We start from the raw sequence: 20696 nt of genomic DNA, 5'->3' as shown, positions 1-20696 counted from the left end.
TGGAAAAAATGAATTGGGTACTCCAAATTTATTTTTACAAAAATAATGTGTCCAATTTTATCGGGCCTAAAACCCAGGCTGTACCAGATTACTACAATAGACTAAGCTGACATTCCCTGGTGTTCAGAAGAACGACAGATGATTTAGTTGAAGCATACTCATTTTTTAAGGGTCTTGACAGGTTGGACACGAAGAAAGTGATTCCTCGGTGATCTTCTGCAGTGCATCTTGAAGATGGCACACATTGCTGCCATTGTGCATCACTGGTGGAGAGAGTGAATGTTTACTCTGGGGGATGGGATGCCAGTCAAGCTGGCTGCTTTGTCCTGGAAGGTGCTGAACTTTGAGTGCTTTTGGAGCTGTCTTCATCCAGGCAAGAGGAGAGTATTCCATCACACTCCTGACTTGTAGATGGTGGACAAGCTTTGGGGAGTCAAGGGGTGAGTTACTATCCACACAATTCCTAGCTTCTGACCAGCTTTTAAAAAAAAATAATTTATGGGATGTGGGAGTTGCCAGCATTTATTGTCCATCCCTAGTTGCCCTTCAGAAGGTGGTGGTGAGTTGCCTTCTTGAACCGCTACAGTCCTTGAGGTGTAGGTACACCCACTGTGCTGATAGGGAGGTAGTTCCAGCATGTTGCTCCAATGACAGTGAAGGAGCGGCGATATATTTTCAAGTCAGGGTGGTGAGTGACTTGGAGGGGAACCTCCAGGTGTTGGGGTTCCCAGGTATCTGCTGCTTTTGTCCTTCTAGGTGTTAGTGGTTGTCGGTTTGGAAGGTGCTGCCTGAGGAATCTTGGTGAGTTACTGCATCTTGTAGTCACAATATTTATATGGCTGGTCCAGTTCAGTTCTGCTCAATGGTAACCCCCAACATATTGATAGTGGGAGGTTCAGTGATGGTAATGCCATTGAATGTCAAGGGGAGAATGATCAAATGAAACATTAAAATGAATTTGTAAGGTCAATAGGCAAGATGGAATTGGGGATGTATGGTAACAAGGGTAGAGGATTGGTTAATGGATAGAAAGCCGAATGGGCATGAATGGCCTTTTTCATGTTAGCAGTGAATAGTGGAGTGCCATGAAGATCAGTGCTGAGGCCTCAGCTATTTATTAACGATATTAATGACTCAGATGAAAAGACAGAGAGTAATATATCTAAAGTTTTCGAGGGCAGTACGGTGGCCTAGTGGTTAGCACAACCGCCTCATGGCGCTGAGGTCCCAGGTTCGATCCCGGCTCTGGGTCACTGTCCGTGTGGAGTTTGCACATTCTCCCCGTGTCTGCGTGGGTTTCGCCCCCACAACCCAAAAATGTGCAGAGTAGGTGGATTGGCCACGCTAAATTGCCCCTTAATTGGAAAAAATAATTGGGTAATCTAAATTTTTTTTTTTTAAATATAGCTAAAGTTTTCTGATGATACTGAACTAGGTGGGTAGATGAGCTGTGAGGAGGACACAGAGACGGCAGATATGGACAGATTAACTGGGCAACATGATGGCAGAAGGGGTATAATTCAGGGGCATGTGAAGTTATTCACTTTGGTCATAAAAAGAGAAGTGTTGAATACTTTTTCTTTCAAAAAAGGTTAGAAAATTGTACACGTTGATATTCAGACAGACGGGTGTGTTTAGAGAAGGTTACCACCATGCAGATACAACAAGCAATGAGGAAGGTAAATGACTTGTTGGTCTTTATTGCAAGGGGATTGGAGAACAAGAATAAAATCTTGCGGTAGTTGTAAAGGGTTTTGGCGAGACCACATCTGGAACATTCTGTGCAGTTTTGGTCTCCATATTCAAGAAAGAAGTTTCTTGCATTGAAGACGGTACAGCAAAGGTTCACTAAATCGGTCCCTTGGATGAGGGTATTGTCCTATAATAAGGGTCTGGTGTATTTTTTTTTGGAGTTTTTGAAGAATGGGTGATGATCCTGACAAATGGTTATTTCTTTATGTTAAAGCAAACTTTAATTTAAACACAGAATTTACACATTAGCATCAAATAAATAGCTTTACCATTAACAGTTAAACAGTCCTTCACTAAATGGAAAAAAACTTGAACTAGAACTACACCTGCCACTAATTCGAATTTAGCAACTCAATACAATTCAAATGTCACTTATAAATAAAGTTAACAAAACAGGTCACCTGCTTATCTGTGCAGACCTTGGGGGAGAGAGAGGCCCTTTTCAGGAACAAACTGAAAATCCTTCTGTCTTGTCAGACCTTCCTGTTCAATTTAACAGCTTTTGGCAACGCTGCAAACTACAGAAAGACCTGGTTGCTCCCATTAATTACATCATCTGTACCCCACTAAGATGTCCCATCACCTGCTTAGCTACGGCTAAATACAATCCCTCATAAATTATCTACTCTCCAGGGAATCTCCAGCAATCAAAACAATATCCCATTAGCCATCTCTCTGTGAACAAGTAAATGGTTAGAATCGATCATTAGCTCACCTTTTACAACTCCTTAATTACAGCTTCAGTAGACACGCTGCCTGTATGTATTTTAAGTTAGTGTTTTAATAACATTACTGCCACAAATAGGAAACATGATTTATTACAATTTCTACAATCATTACACTGTTTCTTGTGTTCACCCTTAGGTTTGTTTTGCCCGGTTCGCTCTTTCCCAATTCTCTTATCTGGTCAAGTGTCAGAGAGCACCCAAGATTACCTGGCACCTTGCATTGTGTTACAGTTTTGTAATATGATCAACATATGAGCGGCAGTAGAATACTGCCTGAAAGCGCCAGGGATCCGGGTTAGATTCCGACCTCGGGTACTGTGTGGAGTTCGCACTTTCTCCCAGTGTCTGCGTGGGTTTCCTCCGGCTGCTCCGGCTTCGGCCCACGGTCCAAAGATGTGCAGGTTAGGTGGATTGGCCATGATAAATTGCCCCTTAAGGTGGGTTTGCACGAATAGGGCGAGGTACTGGACCTTGGTAGTGTGGTCTTCAAAGGGTCTGTGCAGGCTCAATGGGCTGAATGGCCTCCTTCTGCACTGTCGGGATCCTATAATTCTATGATAGTCATTTCCAGTACTAGACATGGGTGGCTTGGATTTAGTGTTTTAACGAATGATGCTGAGCCTTTTGATTTATTTCAGCTAAGGGAACTTCTTGCTTCAGACGAAGAAGATGAGAACAAATTAAGCGAACTGAAGAAGGCGTACGTCCCGAAACTGACAGGTAACGGAGATTGAAATCCCTCTAACTCCAAATTCAAGCACCCGCTTGTTGTGTAAAAACCTGGGGGCAGAAAGAGACGATCCTGTGCCTTCCTGTATCCACAGGGACAGTTAAAGGCAAGTTTGAGGAAATGGCAAAGGTAAGGCAAGAGGAAGAGAAGAAAAGAATGGAGGAAGAGAGGAAGAGAAGGATTCATCAGGACATCCTGGAGAAGCGAAAATTACAACGTGAACTCACAAAAAAAGCCGTAGAGGTACTAAGACATTTCCCAATTCGTGAAAATAACTTTGAATCCTCAGAACTCTGACCTGGAATTCACTTTGTGCAAAAGTTTTGGAGTCCTGCTCCTATTTTGTTCATGTCTCTGATTTTCCAATGTCGTATTTATATTTTGAAACCTGTGAGAACAGATGTAGCCAATTTAGCGCCTCGAGCCTATCCCATCTTTCCATGGTCGACCCCTATCTTAACTTCCATTTACCCACCTGAGTTCCATACCCTCGCCAAGCAAAATCCCGGCCCTGGGTCACTGTCCGTGTGGAGTTTGCACATTCTCCCCGTGTCTGCGTGGGTTTCAGCCCCACAACCCAAAGATGTGTAGGTTAGGTGGATTGGCCACGCTAAATTGCCCCTCAATTGGAAAATAATAATAATTGGGTACTCTAAATATATATATTTTTTAAGTATTAATCAGGTCAGTCCATAAGAGGGTCGTTGAGGAGTCAGGTAACAGTGGAGAAGAAGCGGATCTTGAATCTGTTTGTGCGTGTTCTCAGACTATTGTATCTCCTGCCCGATGGAAGAAGTTGGAAGAGTGAATAAGCCGGGTGGGAGGGGTCTTTGATTATGCTGCCCGCTTTTCCAAGACAGCAGGAAGTGTAGATGCATCTTACTTCAAGGCCATTTTATTGACTTCAGACTGTCACTTGCCTCGGCTTAGGCTATTGTAATGTAAGTTTATAGGCAGCATCCAAAACATCTCTAACAACTCATTTGACCAGCTAAAATATTGAAATTGGATTGCCCCTTCATCTTCTAAACGCAAGGGAATGCAAGAATAGTCTATGCAACCTGTTCTGGCTATTTAATAATTTTAGTCCTGGTACCATTCTGGTGAGTCTGGTGGTGCAGCGGGTAGCAGAAGCTCTTGATTCAAGACCTACATCTGGGTTTGATGGCCATGGAAGGTGGATTCATAACGTGCCCAAACCTGTTGATTATCAGCCTACAAATCCTTCCAATACGCGTGTTGGTAGGTGGTAAGAGTGGGAGAACCTCCTGGTCAGCCATACTGACCAATCGAATGGGCGTCCATTGTTACCAACGTCCCAAAGGAGGAGGATCATTCTATGAATCTGCACTGCACCACCTCCAAGGTCTTCCCGAGGTGTTGCGTCCAGAAATGGACACAAGGTTTTGTGACAATAAGTTTGCATTTACTTTTAAAATATAATAAAACATCCCAAGCCACTTCCTAAAGGAATCAGGAGCACAAACTCCAGGGTGTGGAAGAGAGAGATTGAGCAGGGGTACTGGAAGCGAGGAATGATTTTAAAGGAGAGGGAGAGAGAATGTGTGTGAGGGCTGTGGAAAATATTCGAGAGAAAAGACCCTGAATGAGCTGAAGTGTGCGTTGCCTCTGGTTGGGGCAAAGGTGGGGGATGGATCCATCAAAGACAAGGCTGGAGTTAGGGCGGCACGGTAGCACAGTGGTTGGACAGTGGTGCTTCACAGTGTCAGGGTCCAGGTTCGATTCCCGACTGGGTCACTGTCTGTGCAGAGTCTGCACATTCTCCCCGTGTCTGCGTGGGTTTCCTCCGGGTGCTCCAGTTTCCTCCCACAAGTTCTGAAAGACGTGCTGTTAGGTGAATTGGACATTATGAATTCTCCCTCTGTGTACCCGAACAGGCGCCAGACTGTGGCGACTAGGGGCTTTTCACAGTAACTTCATTGCAGTGTTATTGTAAGCCTACTTGTGTCACTAATAAACATTATTATTAATAAAAGGGGCAGCACGGTGAAGCAGTGGTTAGCACTGCTGCCTCACGGCGCCGAGGTCCCAGGTTCGATCCCGGCTCTGGGTCACTGTCCGTGTGGAGTTTGCACATTCTCCCCGTGTTTGCATGAGTTTCGCCCCCCTACTGCAGAGTAGGTGTATTGGCCACGCTAAATTGCCCCTTAATTGGAAAAAATGAATTGGGAACTCTAAATTTATGGGAAAAAATTATTATGAATAAAAGACAGGGCCAAACATTTCAAATTCAGTGACAGATTGAAAGGAAAACTTGTGTTTATACAGTGACATTCGATCAAAGCGATTTAGTCAATGAAATACTAATGAAGCTATAGTAAAGTAGGAAATCGGAAACCAATTTGCAGACAGCATGGTCTCACAAACAGCAATGTGATAGTGACCAAATAATCGGTACTTTTCGTGATATTAGTTTGAGGGTTAGAATCATTGAATTTACAGTGCAGAAGGAGGCCATTTGGCCCATCAAGTCTGCACCAGTCCTTGGAAAGAGCACCCTACTTAACCCTCAACCCCATGTTGGAGTTGCATAGAACTTTTGTGAGGCTCCAGCTGGAGTACTGTGTGCAGTTCTGATCGCCACATTGTAGGAATGATGTGATTGCACTGGATGGGGTGCAGAGGCGATTCACCAGGATCTTCTCTGGGATGGGACATTTAAGTTATGAAGGGATGTTGGATAGGGTTGTTTTCGCTGGAGCAGAGAAGACTGAGGGGTGACTTGATCGAGGTGGACAAGATTATGTGGGGCACGGACAGAGTGGAGAGGGAACAGCTGTTCCCCTTAGTTGAAGGGTCATTTGTGAGGGGACACAAGTTTTGGGTGAGGGGCAGGTAGTTTAGGGGGGATTTGAGGGAAACCTTTTTACCCAGAGGTTGGTGATGGTCTGGAATGCACTGCCTGGGAGAGGTGGGTTACCCCATATCCTTTAAGAAGTACCTGAATGAACACTTGGCACATCATAACAGTCAAGACTATGGGCCAAGTGCTGGCAAATGGGATTAGGTAGACAGGTCAGGTGTTTTTTCACGTGTCGGCGCAGACTTGATGGGCCGAAGGGCCTCGTCTGCTCTGTGTGATTCTGTGATGCTGTTCATTCATTCACCTCGTTACAAATGCGTTCAGATAAATTCCGCCTTTCTCCCATTTTTCTCTATTGGATTCAATACTGTTTCGAACAATAGTGAAGCTGGCAAAACCGGGCTGTTTCAGTGAATCTCGACCGTCAATCAATCGGGTAGTGAGGACACGGTTTGCTGTCCAATTAGGTGGGGCACCTTGAGGATGGGCCAATGGTCGGAGCAAGGAGAGTGGGTCCAGGTGTGGGAGGTCATGTGGTAAAACCTTCCGTCCAATCAGAGTTGACAAGCTGAATCCGGGCGCACGCCCTTTTGCTGATATTTTATAATCGCCTGTTCTGAAGCTAATTTGCCTCGCGTTCTTGCATTGAAAGGAAAATGACGAGGGGCCAGAGAACACGGCCGCCTGCAAGAGCGAAATCCGTCCTGGGAAGTTAAAACTCAGCTTTGAAGAAATAGAAAAGCGGAGACAGGATGAGGAAAAGAGGAAAACAGAGGAGGAAGCCAGGCGGCGGATTGAGGAAGAAAAGGCTGCCTTCGCTGAAGCAAGGAAGGTTGGAACTTAACACTACAGCTTGAAGCCCTGACTAAAATTAAAACCTTCTGCCCTTATTTGGTCCCTCTATTTCCTCCCTATTCGTATATCCATCCAGATGCCTTCAAATGTTGCTAATGTGCTTCCACCACACCCTCTGGCAGCACGTTCCAGATACCCACCAGTCCCTGTCTTAAAACGTACCCTGCACATCTCCCTTAAACTTTCCCCCTCTCACCTTGAACCTGTGCCCCCTTGTAATTGACTCTTCCCCCTTGGAAAAAGCCTCTGACTCTCCACCCTGTCTGTGCCTCTCATAATTATGCAGACCTCTATCAGGTCTCCCCTCAGCCTCCGTCTTTCCAGTGAAAACAATCCTAGTTTATTCAACCTCTCCTCACAGCCAACACCCTCGAGACCCGGCAACATCCTGGTGAACCTTCTTCACACTCTCTCCAAAGCTTTCACGTCCTTCTGATAATGTTGTGACCAGAACTGCACACCGTGTTCCAAATGTGGCCTAACCAGGATTTTATACAGCTGCATATAATTATGATTATTATGATTTCCCAACTCCTGTATTCAATACCACGGCTGATGAAGACAAGCAAGCCATGTGCCTTCTTAATCACCTTGGCCACCTGTGTTACCACTTTTAGGGAACTGTGGACCCTGCATGCCCAGATGCCTCTGCATGTTAATGTTCTTAAGGGTTTGGCCATTTAGAGAAAAATTAATACCTAGATTTGATCTTCCAAAATGCATCACCTCGCATTTGTCCAGGTTAAACTCCATCTGCCATTTCTGTGCCCAAGTCTCCAATCTCTCCAACTCCTGTTGTATCCTCTTGACAAATCTCAGCACTATCAGTACCTCCGCCAATCTTCGTGACATCCACAAACTTACTAATCAGACCGCCCACATTTTCCTCCAGATCATTTATATGTACTACAAACAACAGAAGTCCCAGCACTGATCCCTGCGGAACACCACCAGCTACAGATCTCCATTCTGAAAAACACCCTTCCACCGCTACTCTCTGTCTTCTGTAACCAAGCCAGTTCTGTATCCATCTAGCCAGCCCACCCCGAATCCCATGTGATTTTAGTTTGTAGTTTTCTTGTCCCAGTCTTGCCCCATACACCCCCAAACCTTTTTGCTCTATTTACAAGGACCAATAACACATCTGCATTTTTAACAACTTTATCTTCTTGACCTCTCTGACCACTTTCAAAAATTAGTGTCAAAAAATGTTAACCAGAAAATCTCAACTAGAATGATATATATTTGATTGTTGAGATTGCTAGTTGAAGGACATTCAAAATGCGGTTGGATACTAAACGAGATAGTTGGGATGTTACAAGAATGGCCTTTGGGGGATAAATGGCCTACTTATTTTTCTTTGCCTTCTCTAACACCCTCATCTAATGACTCAATTGTATTCAAGTGTCTAGCTGAAGATGAAGAAGATCTACCCAGTCTGAGCGTGGCTCAGAAGGACCCAATGCGACCCGGGAAGCTAAAACTAAGTTTCGAAGAGCTGGAGAAGCAACGACGTGAAGAGGGGCAGCGCAAAGCAGAGGAAGAGGCTCGCAAGCGTTTGGAGGAAGAGAGGAAGCAATTTGCAGAAGCTCGGAAAAGCATGGTAGGTACTGCTCGCTGTAATGATCCCCGAAAAGCAACGAGTGTTCACCGACAGTGAAAAAGCTACATCTGTAAAGGTGTGAACTTCCTCCTGATTGGTTGCAGCAGAAAATCTATGGAAACCGGTTTGATTGAGCAAATCGGATTTCAGGCCAAGAAATTGTGGAAAGTGCACCCTCCCAAACCCCCCCCCCAGTGAAGTAGCGGGTGATTGGTTGGATACCAGGCATGCTCCCGGACCAATGGGCAGTCCTCCCTCCCCAGTTACTCTTACATGAGCAGAGCCCGCCCAGGTGATCCAATTCTCCCGTTAGCAATACAGAGAGATCCAGCTCTATTCAGTGCAACAGAAAGAGGATTGGCCAAGCAGGGTCAAGCTGCATGGCAGATCACTGGAGAAGAGAGGTTAACCTGACCTATCACCATACTGAGGGGCTATTGTTGATCAGAAACAGAACTGGGCTAGCCATATTAATACCGTGGCGACCAGGGCAGGTAGGAATCCTTCGGCGAATAACTCACCTCCTGACTCCCCAAGACTGTCCACCATCTACAAGGCACAGGTCAGGAATGTGATGGGATACTCTCCACTTGCCTGGATGAGTGCAGCTCCAACACTCATGAAGCCGAACACCATTCAGGACAAAGCAGCCCACTTGATTGGCATCCCACCCATAAATATTCAGCCCCTCCACCACTAACTAACAGCAGCAGTCTTGTGTACCATAAGATGCACTGCAGTAACTCACCAAGGTTCCTATGTAACAACTTCCAAACTCTCCACCGCTACCATCTTAAAGGATAAGTGCAGCAGATACCTGGGAACCCCACCACCTGAACCTCCCCAGAGATTCATGGGGAGGCCTGGGTGTAGTGGTATTGTCACTGGACGAGTAGTCCAGAACCCAGGGCAAGATCTGGGGACCCTGGTTCAAATCCCACCAGGGCGGATGGGGAAACTTGTATTCAATTAAAAATCTGGAATTAAAAGTCTAATGATGACCATGAAACCATTGTTGATGGCCCTAAAAAGAAACAAATTTGGTTCACCAATGCCCTTTAGGCTATCTGCTGTCCTGACCTACATATGACATCCACATGACTCTGAAATGGAGGGTAGTTAGGGATGGGTGATAAATGTCGGCCCAGCCAGTGACACCACATCCCGTATATTAAATTTAAAAAAGCCACTCATTTTTCTGACACGGACATATATCGCTGTTCCTTCACTGCTGCTGGTCAAAACCCTGTAACTACCTTTCTAACAGCACAGTGGGTGTACGTACACCAGATGAACTGCGGTGGTTCAAGGTGCCACCAGCTTCTCAAGGTCAATTGGGGATGGGCAATAAAGGGGTAGCACGGTGGCCTACAACGCCAGGGACCCGGGTTCCATTCTGACCTCGGGTGACTGCGTGGAGTTTGCACGTTCTCCCCGTGTCTGCGTGGGTTTCCTCCGGGTGCTCCGGTTTCCTCCCACAGTCCAAAGATGTACAGGTTAGGTCAATCGGACATTCTAATATTGCTCAACCATTAGGTGGGCTACTGGGATTGGGCCTAGGTGGGGTGCTGTATCGGAGCAAGGGCCGGTGCAGACCCGATGGGCTGAATGGCCTCTTCCTGCACTGTAGGGATTCTATGAATAAACACTGGTCCAGCCAATAATTCCTACATCCCATAAATAAAAGTTTAAAAATCCAGTGTGAAATAGTAACCGTTCCACAAATGTTTCTAATCCTTCTCTTAATTTATACTAGTTTTTATTTTAAACCCTTGAATGTCGGTGTTGCTATTAACAACTTGGTCAACAGGGTCCGAGAGCTAAATATTACTGCTGGACACGATCATTAATCCAGGATCCTTCATTAATCCATCCATTAAGGGCAGCACGGTGGCCTAGTAGTTAGCACAACTGCCTCACGGCGCTGAGGTCCCAGGTTCGATCCCGGCTCTGGGTCACTGTCCGTGTGGAGTTTGCACATTCTCCCCGTGTCTGCGTGGGTTTCACCCCCACAACCCAAAAATGTGCAGAGTAGGTGGATTGGCCACGCTAAATTGCCCCTTAATTGGAAATCTAAGTTTAAAAAAAAAAATGAATCCATCCATTGCCATTATTATATCAAGCCATGCGCTGCAGATGGTCCTCAAAGTGCAACAAGACTAGGTCCAAATGTACAGGGGAATCTGAAGAGCAAATATGGGCTCAAAACTGTAGTCTGGAAACAAGGCAATTGATGGGCATCACGGAGATTATTAAATATTGTATGGCATGCGTAAAATAAAACCAGATTATAATTATATTAATCTAGGACCAGAGGAAATATATTTAAATGAAAAGCCAATGTTAAATGCACAACGCAAAATTCCTCGGTCAAAGAGGGATCCTTTGACCTGACAGAGATACAATATTGGAGGCAAAGGGAGGAACTTTGATCTCCGTGGACCCTTTCATGATCTCAGGATGTTTCAAACTAGTTCAGGACCAATTAAATACTTTTGATGTGGAGTCATTGTTATAACGTAGGGAAAAGTAGCAACCAATTTGCAGGCAGCAAGCTCCCATGAACAGCAATAAGCTACTGACCAGAGAAATCTATGCAATCTCATTATTAATGATGAGGGATGAATATTGGGTTTTCAAATCCTGGCTTTTCAAAATATAAAGAGCTGGATCGTGCCCTTTTCTGAAACACTCATTGTTTAAATACAAGTCCTCCAGATACCACCATGAGAAGATCGGTATTTTTAAATAAATAAGAGTCAGACCCCAGAAAAATCACTTTAAATCCCCGTCAGGACACGAGAGCGTAAACATTTGCTGCATTTATTTGAGATTCTGAGTTCCGCTATTATCCCATTTATTTCATGGGGAAGAGTTTCAACGTCACTGTGTTATTCAATGAGTTGGATCGATCTCGGCTGCATAAGACAATTGGGAGCCAAACGGAATGAAGAAGGTCGAGGGGGGGATTTGGAAAACTAGATCAGAGAATCAAAGAGAGAGTACGAGAAGAGGCTGGCGGATAAAAGGGACTTCAAAAGTCTTCCCTGGGCGTGTAAGAGGAGGAGTAGAGCTCATTCGAGACTAAAAAGGGGATTTATGCATGGAGAGAAGGGGAAAAGCTGAGATATTAAATGAATACTTTGCATCTGTCTTTCCCAAGTAATATAATGCTTCACAGGTCATGCTGAAAGAGGTAGTTTAAAAGATAATGGGTGGGATTCTCAGTCCCGCCGCACCCTTATTCCCGCCGGAAGCGGGATTCTCCGTCCCGGCAGCCGGCCAATGGGGTTTCCCATTGTGGGCACCCCCACATTGTTGGGAAATCAGCAGGCGGGAGTATGCTGCTGGCGAAACGCAGGATCCAGACCCGCGTCTTTCACAAGGTGTGGCCGCGTTGGCAAGGCCAACAATTATTGCCCGATCCTGGGTCAGAAATATCAAGGTAATGATAAATTGGTATTGGGCAGCTTGCCTGTCGATCAGGCACCAGAAGCCGATACGAGGTATCCTTGGATACGGAGGGAAGTGAGAGGTGAAATCTCAGCAGCGTTGGCCATAACGTTCCAATATTCCTTCGACTCCGGGGTGGTGCCAGAGCACCGGAGAGTTAAAAATACCACACCCCTGTTCAAACAAAAAGGGCGCAAGCTATTATTACAGGCCAACCAGTTTAACCTTGGAGAACATTCTAGAAATGATCATTTGGAACAAAATTAATACTCACTTGGGCAAAGGTTTGTGCAGGGAAAATAATGTTTGACTAATTTGCTTGGGCTTTTTGACGAAGTAAAGGGGAGGGGGTTTGATGAGGGTAATACTATTGTGTACATGGACTTAAAAAAAGGCAAATTGATAAAATGCCACACAGCAGATTTGTGAGCAAAGTTGGAGCTGGTGGAATGAAAGGCAGCATAGAGTAGTGAACAGCTGTTTTTCAGACTGGAGGTAGGTTTGTAATTTAGTTCCCCAGGGGTAAGTGTCGGGACCCTTGCTCTTCCTGTTCTACATCAATGACCTCGACCATGGTGTGCAGGGTACAATTTCAAAATTTGCAGATGATACGAAACTTGGAAGAATTCTCAACAATACGAAGGATAGGGGACTTCTGGTGGCTCCTGACAGAGCTTTCGCTTTTTGGCCCTTTTCATCCAGATTTCAGGGGGAAATATTATATGATTGGTCTGCAAAATAGTGGTGATAATTAGAGGATGTTGAAAACCCAACGGAGGAATACAGGACAAAAAGGAACAAGCCCATGTTCATATCCAAATGCAGCAAGACCTGGACAACATCCAGGCTTGGGCTGGCAAATGGCAAGTTACTTTCGCACCACACAAGTGCCAGGATATGACCATCTCCTACAAAAGAGGATCTAATAATAATAATCGCTTATTGTCACAAGTAGGCTTCAATGAAGTTACTGTGAAAAGTCCCTAGTCGCCACATTCCGACGCCTGTTCGGGGAGGCAGGTGCGGGAATTGAACCCCGCGCTGCTGGCCTTGTTCTGCATTACAAGCCAGCTATTTAGCCCACTGTGCTAAGCCAGCCCCTTTTCACCATCGCCCCTTGACATTCAATAGCATTACCATCGCTGAATCCCCTACAATCAACATCCTGCGGGTTACCAATGATTAGGAAATGAACCGGATGAGCCACATTAATACTGTGGTGACCAGGGTTGGCCAAATGCTATGGCGAGTAACTCACCCCCTGACTCCCCAAAGCCTGTTCACAATTTACAAGGCGTAAGCCAGGAGTGTAGTGGAATACTCTCCACTTGCCTGGATGAGTACAGCTCCAACAACACTCAATAAGCTCGACACCATCCAGGACAAAGCAGTATGCTTTATTGCTCCCCCTTCCACAAACATTCAAACCCCCCCCCCCCACCACCGACAAACAGTGGCAGCCGTGTACACCATCTACAAGATGCACTGCAGTAACTCGCCAAGGTTCCTCGAACAACACCTTCCAAACCTACGAACACTGCCATCTAGAAGAGAAGAGCAGCTGATGTCTGGGAACCCCACCACCTGGAGGTTCCCCTCCAAGTCACTCACTATCCTGACTTGGAAATATATCGCCGTTCCTTCACTGTCGCCGGGACAAAATCCTGGAACTCCCTCCTTAACAGCACAGTGGGTGTGCCTACACGTCAGGGAAATGCAGCGGTTCAAGAAGGCAGCTCACCACCACCTTCTGAAGGGCAACTAGGGATGGGCAATAAATGGTGGCCTAACCAGAAACAGCCACATCGCGTAAGTGAATAAAAAAAATTAATTTTTAAAAAAGCAGCCGCAGCCTCGCACATACGTTGAGGCGTTCGCCCTCCGCAGCACCTCACACCACAACCCCTCCTCCAGCTCTTCCTCTCTTCCTCCTACTTGGCTTTGGCGCCCTCTAATGACACCATATCCTCCTCCAACATCCTCCCATAACTCGCCGAGATGACCCCCCCCCCCCCCCCCCCCCCCCCAGTCCCATCACTGTCAACACCCTCTCCAACAATGAGGAACGCGGAGACACTGGAAAAGTCAGGAAAACCTTCTTTGGAAATCCTGCACCAACTTCGAGGCCTCCCCCCGCAGCATTCCAACCTTCTCCATCAACTCCTCCCGACTCGCAAACCGCCCTTCCGGAAATAAGTCCCTCATCTCCATCACCCCCTTCCCCCCCCCCCCCCCCCCATCCCCTAAACCGAGCATCAAACCTCGCCGGCACAAATTCGAGGGAATCACGGCATCAACGTCGACCCTGTCCCGAAAGTGCTGCCGAAATTCCCTCCATACCTGTGGGCAGCACGGTAGCATGGTGGTTAGCATAAATGCTTCACAGCTCCAGGGTCCCAGGTTCGATTCCCGGCTGGGTCACTGTCTGTGCGGAGTCTGCACGTCCTCCCCCTGTGTCTGCGTGGGTTTCCTCCGGGTGCTCCGGTTTCCTCCCACAGTCCAAAGATGTGCGGGTTAGGTGGATTGGCCATGATAAATTGCCCTTAGTGTCCTAAAAAGTAAGGTTAAGGTGGGGGGGGGCCTCCACCTTCACCCACGAAGCCTTACCCCGGCCATGCACCTTCTCGCCGTTCTCCGGCCAATTATAATAGAACAGGTTTGGAAAGGCCAGACCCCCTGACTGTCGCCCTCTCTGAAGCACCGTCTTCCCAATCCTTGCTACCTTACCCGCCCGGACAAATTCAACCGTTCCACCTCCATAAAAAAAATGTTTTCAGCAAAAAGACTGCTTGGCACTGAAACAATACGAACCGTGGCAAATACATCCATCTTTACTGTATCCGGCCTACCAACGATAGCGGAAGCCTGTCCCACCTCACTAAATCCGCCTTGACCTCCGTGGAATTCAATTTACGAAGCTGGGCCCAGTCTCGAGCCACCGTCACTCCCAGGTACCAGAAACAGCAAACCCCCAAACCTCCTCCTGGCCCCGGAGAAGACACCGGGAAACACACTTCTTTTGATTCTTGCCACGGTGTTGATGTTTAGGTTGAAAGAGTGCCTACCGCAGGCCGAGTCTGTAATGGGTAGCCAGTGTCCTTGAACGTGTGGCGCTTGTTAAACGTGGTGCAGTTCCCATCAGAATGCGTTGGGGGGGGGGGGGGGGGGGGGGGGGGAAGAGAGCATGAGGTGGTGGTGCCACTGAATGTGGAGTTTGATCGGGTAGAGCGGTTTGGGATTGTTGGAGCGGTTTGAGATTGAGCCTAAGTTTGTGGCATGGGTCAAATTGTTATATAAGGAACAGAAGGTGAATGTTCGTACGAGTGAGGTAAACTCGGGATTTTCCGGCGGCCTAGGGGAATGAGGCAGGGATGTCCCATGTTCCCTCCCCCCTTGTTTACGCTGGTGAGAGCGCCCTTGGCCATTGCACTGAGGTGTTCAGATAAGTGGAAGGGGATAGCGAGGGGGGAGGTGAAGCACAAGGTGTCCATGAATGATGACCTTTCATTATGTATATTTCTAACCCGGGTCCCGTGCTGGGGGATATAATGGGGCTGCTCAAAAGGTTGGGGCTTTTTCGGGATATAAACCAAAGTTGGGAAATACAGAGTGTTGTTTTTGGTTCCTTCTCTGGGGGCGGGAGCTGGCTTGGGATGATTGCCGTTCTATGTGGCGACAACTCACTTCAAGGGTGGCTTCAGACTGGGCCCGGCTCGGTAAGTTGAATTTTGTAGGCCTGGTGGGTAGGGTCAAGGTGGATTTTCTGAGCTGTGACAGCCTCTCCCTATCGCTGGCAGGCTGTGTGCAGGCGGTAAAGATGAATATCTCGCCGCGGTTTTAATCCTTATTCCGGTAATTACCGGCCTTTTTGCCAAAGGAATTTTTAATGGGGGTGGAACGGTTGATTTCATCATTTGTCTGGGCAGGTATGGTAGCCAGGACTGGGAAGACGGTGCTTCAGAGAGGGTGGCTGACAGGGGTTTGGCTCTCCCGAATCTGATGCGTTACTATTGGGCGGCGAACGTCGAGATGGTGCGGGGCTGGGGTAGGCAGCCATGTGGGTGAGGATGGAGGCTTGCTCTTGTACGGGGTTGGGGCTGTAGGCGCTGGCAATGGTGCCACTCCCTTTTGCCCCTGGGAAATACTCCGGGAGACAGGTGGTGGTGACCACGCTGGAGATTTAGAGGCAATTTCGGCACCATTTCAAATTGAGGGCGGGGTCGAAGATGAGTTATAGAGGTCCTGGTCGTGACATTTTGCATTGTTTTGTTTAATGTATAAAATGTTCAAAAACAAATAAAAATATTTCAAAAAAACAATGATGGGGATAGTGCATAACTTCAAAAGGACCTGGAATGGATGGTCAAATAGCAGATGAAAGTTATTAATGCAGACAAGTGTGAAGTGATTCATTGTTGTAGGGAGAACACAGAACAAGGATACATCCAAAAGGGGGCTGCAGGAGCAGAGGGTCCTGCGTGAATAGGTACATAAATCATAGAAGGTGACGGGAAAGGTGGAGGGACTGGTTAACAAAGCATACGGCATCCTGTGCTTTATCAAAGGAAATTCATGTTTCATCTGTATAAAGGACTGTTTTGGCCACAATTGGAGTATTGCTCTCAGTACGTTGGCAAGGATGCATTGAAGAAGGTCCAGAAAAGATTCAATGTTGAGAATGGTCGCAGGCTCAAGGAACTTCAGTTAGGTAGACAACATTTGAGATTTTGGGAGTGCTTTCCTTGAAGAAGAGATTTGACAGGTGTTCAAAATCAAGAAGGCTGTGGACAGAGTAGATAGGGGGAAACCGTTCACTTTGGTGCAAGGACCAAGAACCAGAGGGGCACGATTTAAGGTATATGGCAAAAGAAGCAACGGCAAGATGAGGACAAACCTTTTCATGCAGCAAGCGGTCAGGATTCGGAACACACAGCCCGAGAGCGTGGTGGAGGCAGGGTCAACTGAGGCTTTCAAAAGGGAATTGCATCCTTGTGTGAAAAGGAAAGATTGGAGAGCTACGAGGAAAAGGCAGCGAGAGAATTGCTCCTTCAGAGGGCTAGGACAGACATGATGTGCCGAGTGCCCTCCTTCTGTGCCGTAACCATTCAATGAGAAGCATGGGGTGACGATACCAGGGACATTTTCTAGAATATGTTACAGATAATTGGAAATCAAGGAGAAGATTGTCCAGTATCTCTAATGCAGATAAGTGTGAAGTGATTCATTGTTGTAGGGAGAATACAGAACAAGGGTACATCCAAAAGGGGGCTGTAGGAGCAGAGGGTCCTGCGTGTATCTCTTTCTCTCAAGGGAAGCAGGTATCAATGATGCGGCAGTTAGACTCGGCTGGTCTGGTCAGCCATCAGCTAGAGCGCTGCTTGTATCAGTCCTGGGAACCACATCTCAGGAAAGATACATTAGTCAAGGAGTGGGTGCAGTGAAAATTCACCACAATGTACCAGGTTTTAAAGGGTTAAATTAAGAGAGAAGGTTGGATAGATGAGCCTCGAGTGTAGTTTAAAGATGATTGGAGAGAAATAATTTCCTCTGGTGGGAAAATCCCAAAAAGGATTAATGTAGTGTTGAGTGTAGCCACTAGAGGGAGCTACAGTTACAACTTATATAAGGCAGTGATGCTGGACCTTAGGGGAGGAGCGTATGCAGGAGATAGCTAGTGAAGGTCAGGAGAGCAGATAGTGCAAGTGAGGTTTGATTATAGTTTATGCCAGTAGTGAGATTAGCAGTAGAGGAGTGTAGTTAGATGTTATTGATCAATTCTGTATTCTTAAGGACTATATGTCGAATCCCAGTTTAGTAGTGTAAATAAAATCATAGCTTTGTTTAAGTTAAAGCTATTTTGTGGTCTTTATTGAACATGAAGCCAACCATCCTAAATAAGCAACACAAAGAACATCGCAGGCTGTTGGAGAGAGAAATTAGGGAGCACTTCTTCACATCAAGTGTAACAGAAACCTGCAACTCTCTCGTCCAAAAACCTGTAGAGGCGCCCGGGGGGGGGATAAATGAAAGATTTCAGAACCGAGATTGACAGATTTTCGCTAGGAAATGGTATTAAAGGTCACAGAGTTAAGACACAGTCATCACCTGATTGAGTGGTGGAGCAAGCTGAGGAGATTAGGCTGACGAACTGGTGTGAGGGGGCAAACGTTCTTAACCAAGCTTGAGCCTTGTTTCCAAGCATTGCAGGAATGGTATTGTGAAACTAGCTATCTTCGTGTTTATGGCCAATGAAGTCTTTTTTTTTTTTTTTATTTAGATTACCCAATTACTTTTTCTATTAAGGGGCAATTTAGCGTGGCCAATCCACCTACTCTGCACATTTTTGGGTTGTGGGGGCGAAACCCACGCAGACACGGGGAGAATGTGCAAACTCCACACTGACAGTGACCCAGAGCCGGGATCGAACCTGGGACCTCAGCGCCGTGAGGCGGTTGTGCTAACCACTAGGCCACCGTGCTGCCCTCGGCCAATGAAGTCAACGTAACCTTTTATCTCTTTTTTAAAAAAAAATAATCCCGCAACGTAACGCCTTTGACTTTAGTGGTTCCATTATTGAATTGATCTTTGTGGCGGCTGTTGAAAGTTATCCAATGTCCTAATTATTTTTTAAGAGTCCAGTCCAGGATAGCATTCTGAAGGAGCATGCAAGTTCACACAAGGAGGAGTATGGACCCGGCGAAGTAAGGCATAATTCATTAAAAAGTACAAATACTTGTGTAAGCAACAATGTTAAACTCAACCCCAGCGCCTCCTCTTGGCGTATCCCGCTTGCACGCAAGGCACACCTCACTCTCCACTTTCATCCTGGTTTAAACTTCACCTAGATTTAAGTTAGTTTGCTGTGAATGCTGATTGCGAACGGGACGCATTGAGAATCCGGACGGGCGGAGATTGTGAAAGGCAAACTGCTGCAGGCATTTAGTGTCCAAAGAAACTGGCTTTACAAAATGGGTAAGACGAAAAAAAACAGAAGTCAGCTGTTCCATCTTCGATGGTGGCTGGAGAATCCAGAACACGTGCATCCAATCGCAAACACCTCCTGCTACCATTTAGCGTCTCCAGTGACAGAACAAAACCTCAGAGTTAAACCTGGGACCAATGAGAGCAAAGATTTATTGGAAAATTCCTCTCCGACAGTTCGTCCTCCCTGCTCAGGAGTCACGTTCACTTTAAATACCAGTTCCAAAGTCAAAATTGCAGTCGATTGCACAGTTCTGCTGTGCTGAAGGTGTACATTGGATGAGAACAATATAGGCCCAAGCTATGATACCCCTCCTACGATGAAGTAACATACAGATACTTACAACCTATGTGGTCATTCACTTTTTAGAAAAATGTTTTTATTGGCATTTTCAATTTTACAGAGTGAAACTTGTGTCCAATATTTACAATTTATACAGTTTCTCATTTACATACATCTTTCTTGGTATATCTTCTCCCCCTTCCCCCTCCCCCCAATCCTCCTTGGAATCCCCCTCTTCTGACCTGGGTGTTCTATCGCTGAGCTCCTCTTCTCCGCCTCCCCCCCTTCTATGATTTTTTGTTGCAGGCCTCGTGGGTTTGGGGGAGGGGGGGGGCTTCCTGCCCCCTCTCCTCCCCCCTCTCCCGTCCCATGCTCCTCCCTGTGGTTCCCCTGGGTTTCCTCATTTTCTCCCCCCCCCTTTGTACCTCCCTGTATTGCGTGTTCTTGTCTGCTCTCCCCCCAACTCTCCCTCTTTCCCTAGTCGCTGTTGGCCTCGAACAAGTCTTGGACCAGGCCGACGAATGGCCCCCACGCTTTGTGGAAGCTCTCTTCCGACCCTCGGATGGTGAACTTGATCTTCTCCAGATGGAGAAATTCCGCCGGATCTGCCACTAGTCTGCAGCTGTGGGCGGTGCTGCCAATCGCCAGCTGAGCAGGATTCTCCGGCAGGCGATTAGTGAAAGCGAAGGCGTCGGCCCTCTTCCACATGTGTAGCTCTGGCTGCTCTGATACCCCGAAGATTGCCACTCACAGCCCCACCCGCAACCCACAACCTTGGGATATCGCCTCGAAGAAAGCTGTCCAGAACCCTCCAGGTCTGGGGCAAGCCCAGAACACCGTGGGCATGATTGACTGGGCCACCCTGGCACCGTTCACATTTATCTTCCACCTCCGGGAAGAACCGGTTCATTCGGGTTCTGGTCAGGTACGCTCTGTGCACCACTTTCAGCTGCATGAAGCCGAGCCTTGCGCAGGAGGAGGTGGAGTTGGCCCTGCTCAGTGCTTCGCTCCAGAGTCCCCACCCCACTTCCATCCCCAGTCTGTCTGGCTTTGGCCAGTGGTAGTCTTGGACTGTCCAGTAACAGTCCATAGATGTTCCCACTGTCCCCCCCCCCCCCCCATCCCTTACTGTCCGTGTTTATCAGTTCACCAACAGTCTGTCTCTCGGGGCCCTGGGGTATCCTACCACCTCCTTGCAGAGGAACCGCTTGACTTGAAGGTGCCCGACATCCTGTCCTATCGGTATTTCCAGGTCTTCAGTCTATTTGCTCAGTGTCGCTAGTCTGTCCCCCGTGTAAAAGTACCTATTTGGCATTTCTTTAAAGTGGTGTCGAGAATGGCTGAGGGAATTTCTGGGTTTCGGCAGATGGGTGGATATCTGGGGGCCTTGTGGCCATTCACAGCCCTGATGTCTTCAGGACGGTACATCAGAGTACCTCTATTCCTGAAGGAGGGGGCTAATATTTCTCTATGTGTACACTTCAAAA

At 47.0% G+C, this 20696-nt stretch overlaps 1 protein-coding gene across 6 annotated transcripts in view; it reads left to right on the top strand.

Annotated features, from left to right (window-relative positions):
* Positions 1-20696, top strand: part of nexn (nexilin (F actin binding protein)) — a 62505-nt gene that overhangs the window by 19357 nt on the left and 22452 nt on the right. For 4 of the 6 annotated variants that reach the window (XM_038793743.1, XM_038793742.1, XM_038793746.1 and 1 more), the window contains 5 exons: positions 3119-3200; positions 3305-3453; positions 6687-6866; positions 8295-8492; positions 18578-18646. In XM_038793743.1, the coding sequence (XP_038649671.1) occupies positions 3119-3200; positions 3305-3453; positions 6687-6866; positions 8295-8492; positions 18578-18646 (678 nt within the window). The remainder of the gene's footprint in view (positions 1-3118; positions 3201-3304; positions 3454-6686; positions 6867-8294; positions 8493-18577; positions 18647-20696) is intronic. The other 2 variants (XM_038793745.1, XM_038793744.1) reach the window with 1 other exon arrangement.

The sequence above is a fragment of the Scyliorhinus canicula genome, chromosome 4 (genome assembly GCF_902713615.1).
Source record: "Scyliorhinus canicula chromosome 4, sScyCan1.1, whole genome shotgun sequence".
Classification (NCBI taxonomy): Eukaryota; Metazoa; Chordata; class Chondrichthyes; order Carcharhiniformes; family Scyliorhinidae; genus Scyliorhinus; species Scyliorhinus canicula.
This window is presented reverse-complemented; position numbering and strand designations above follow the sequence as displayed.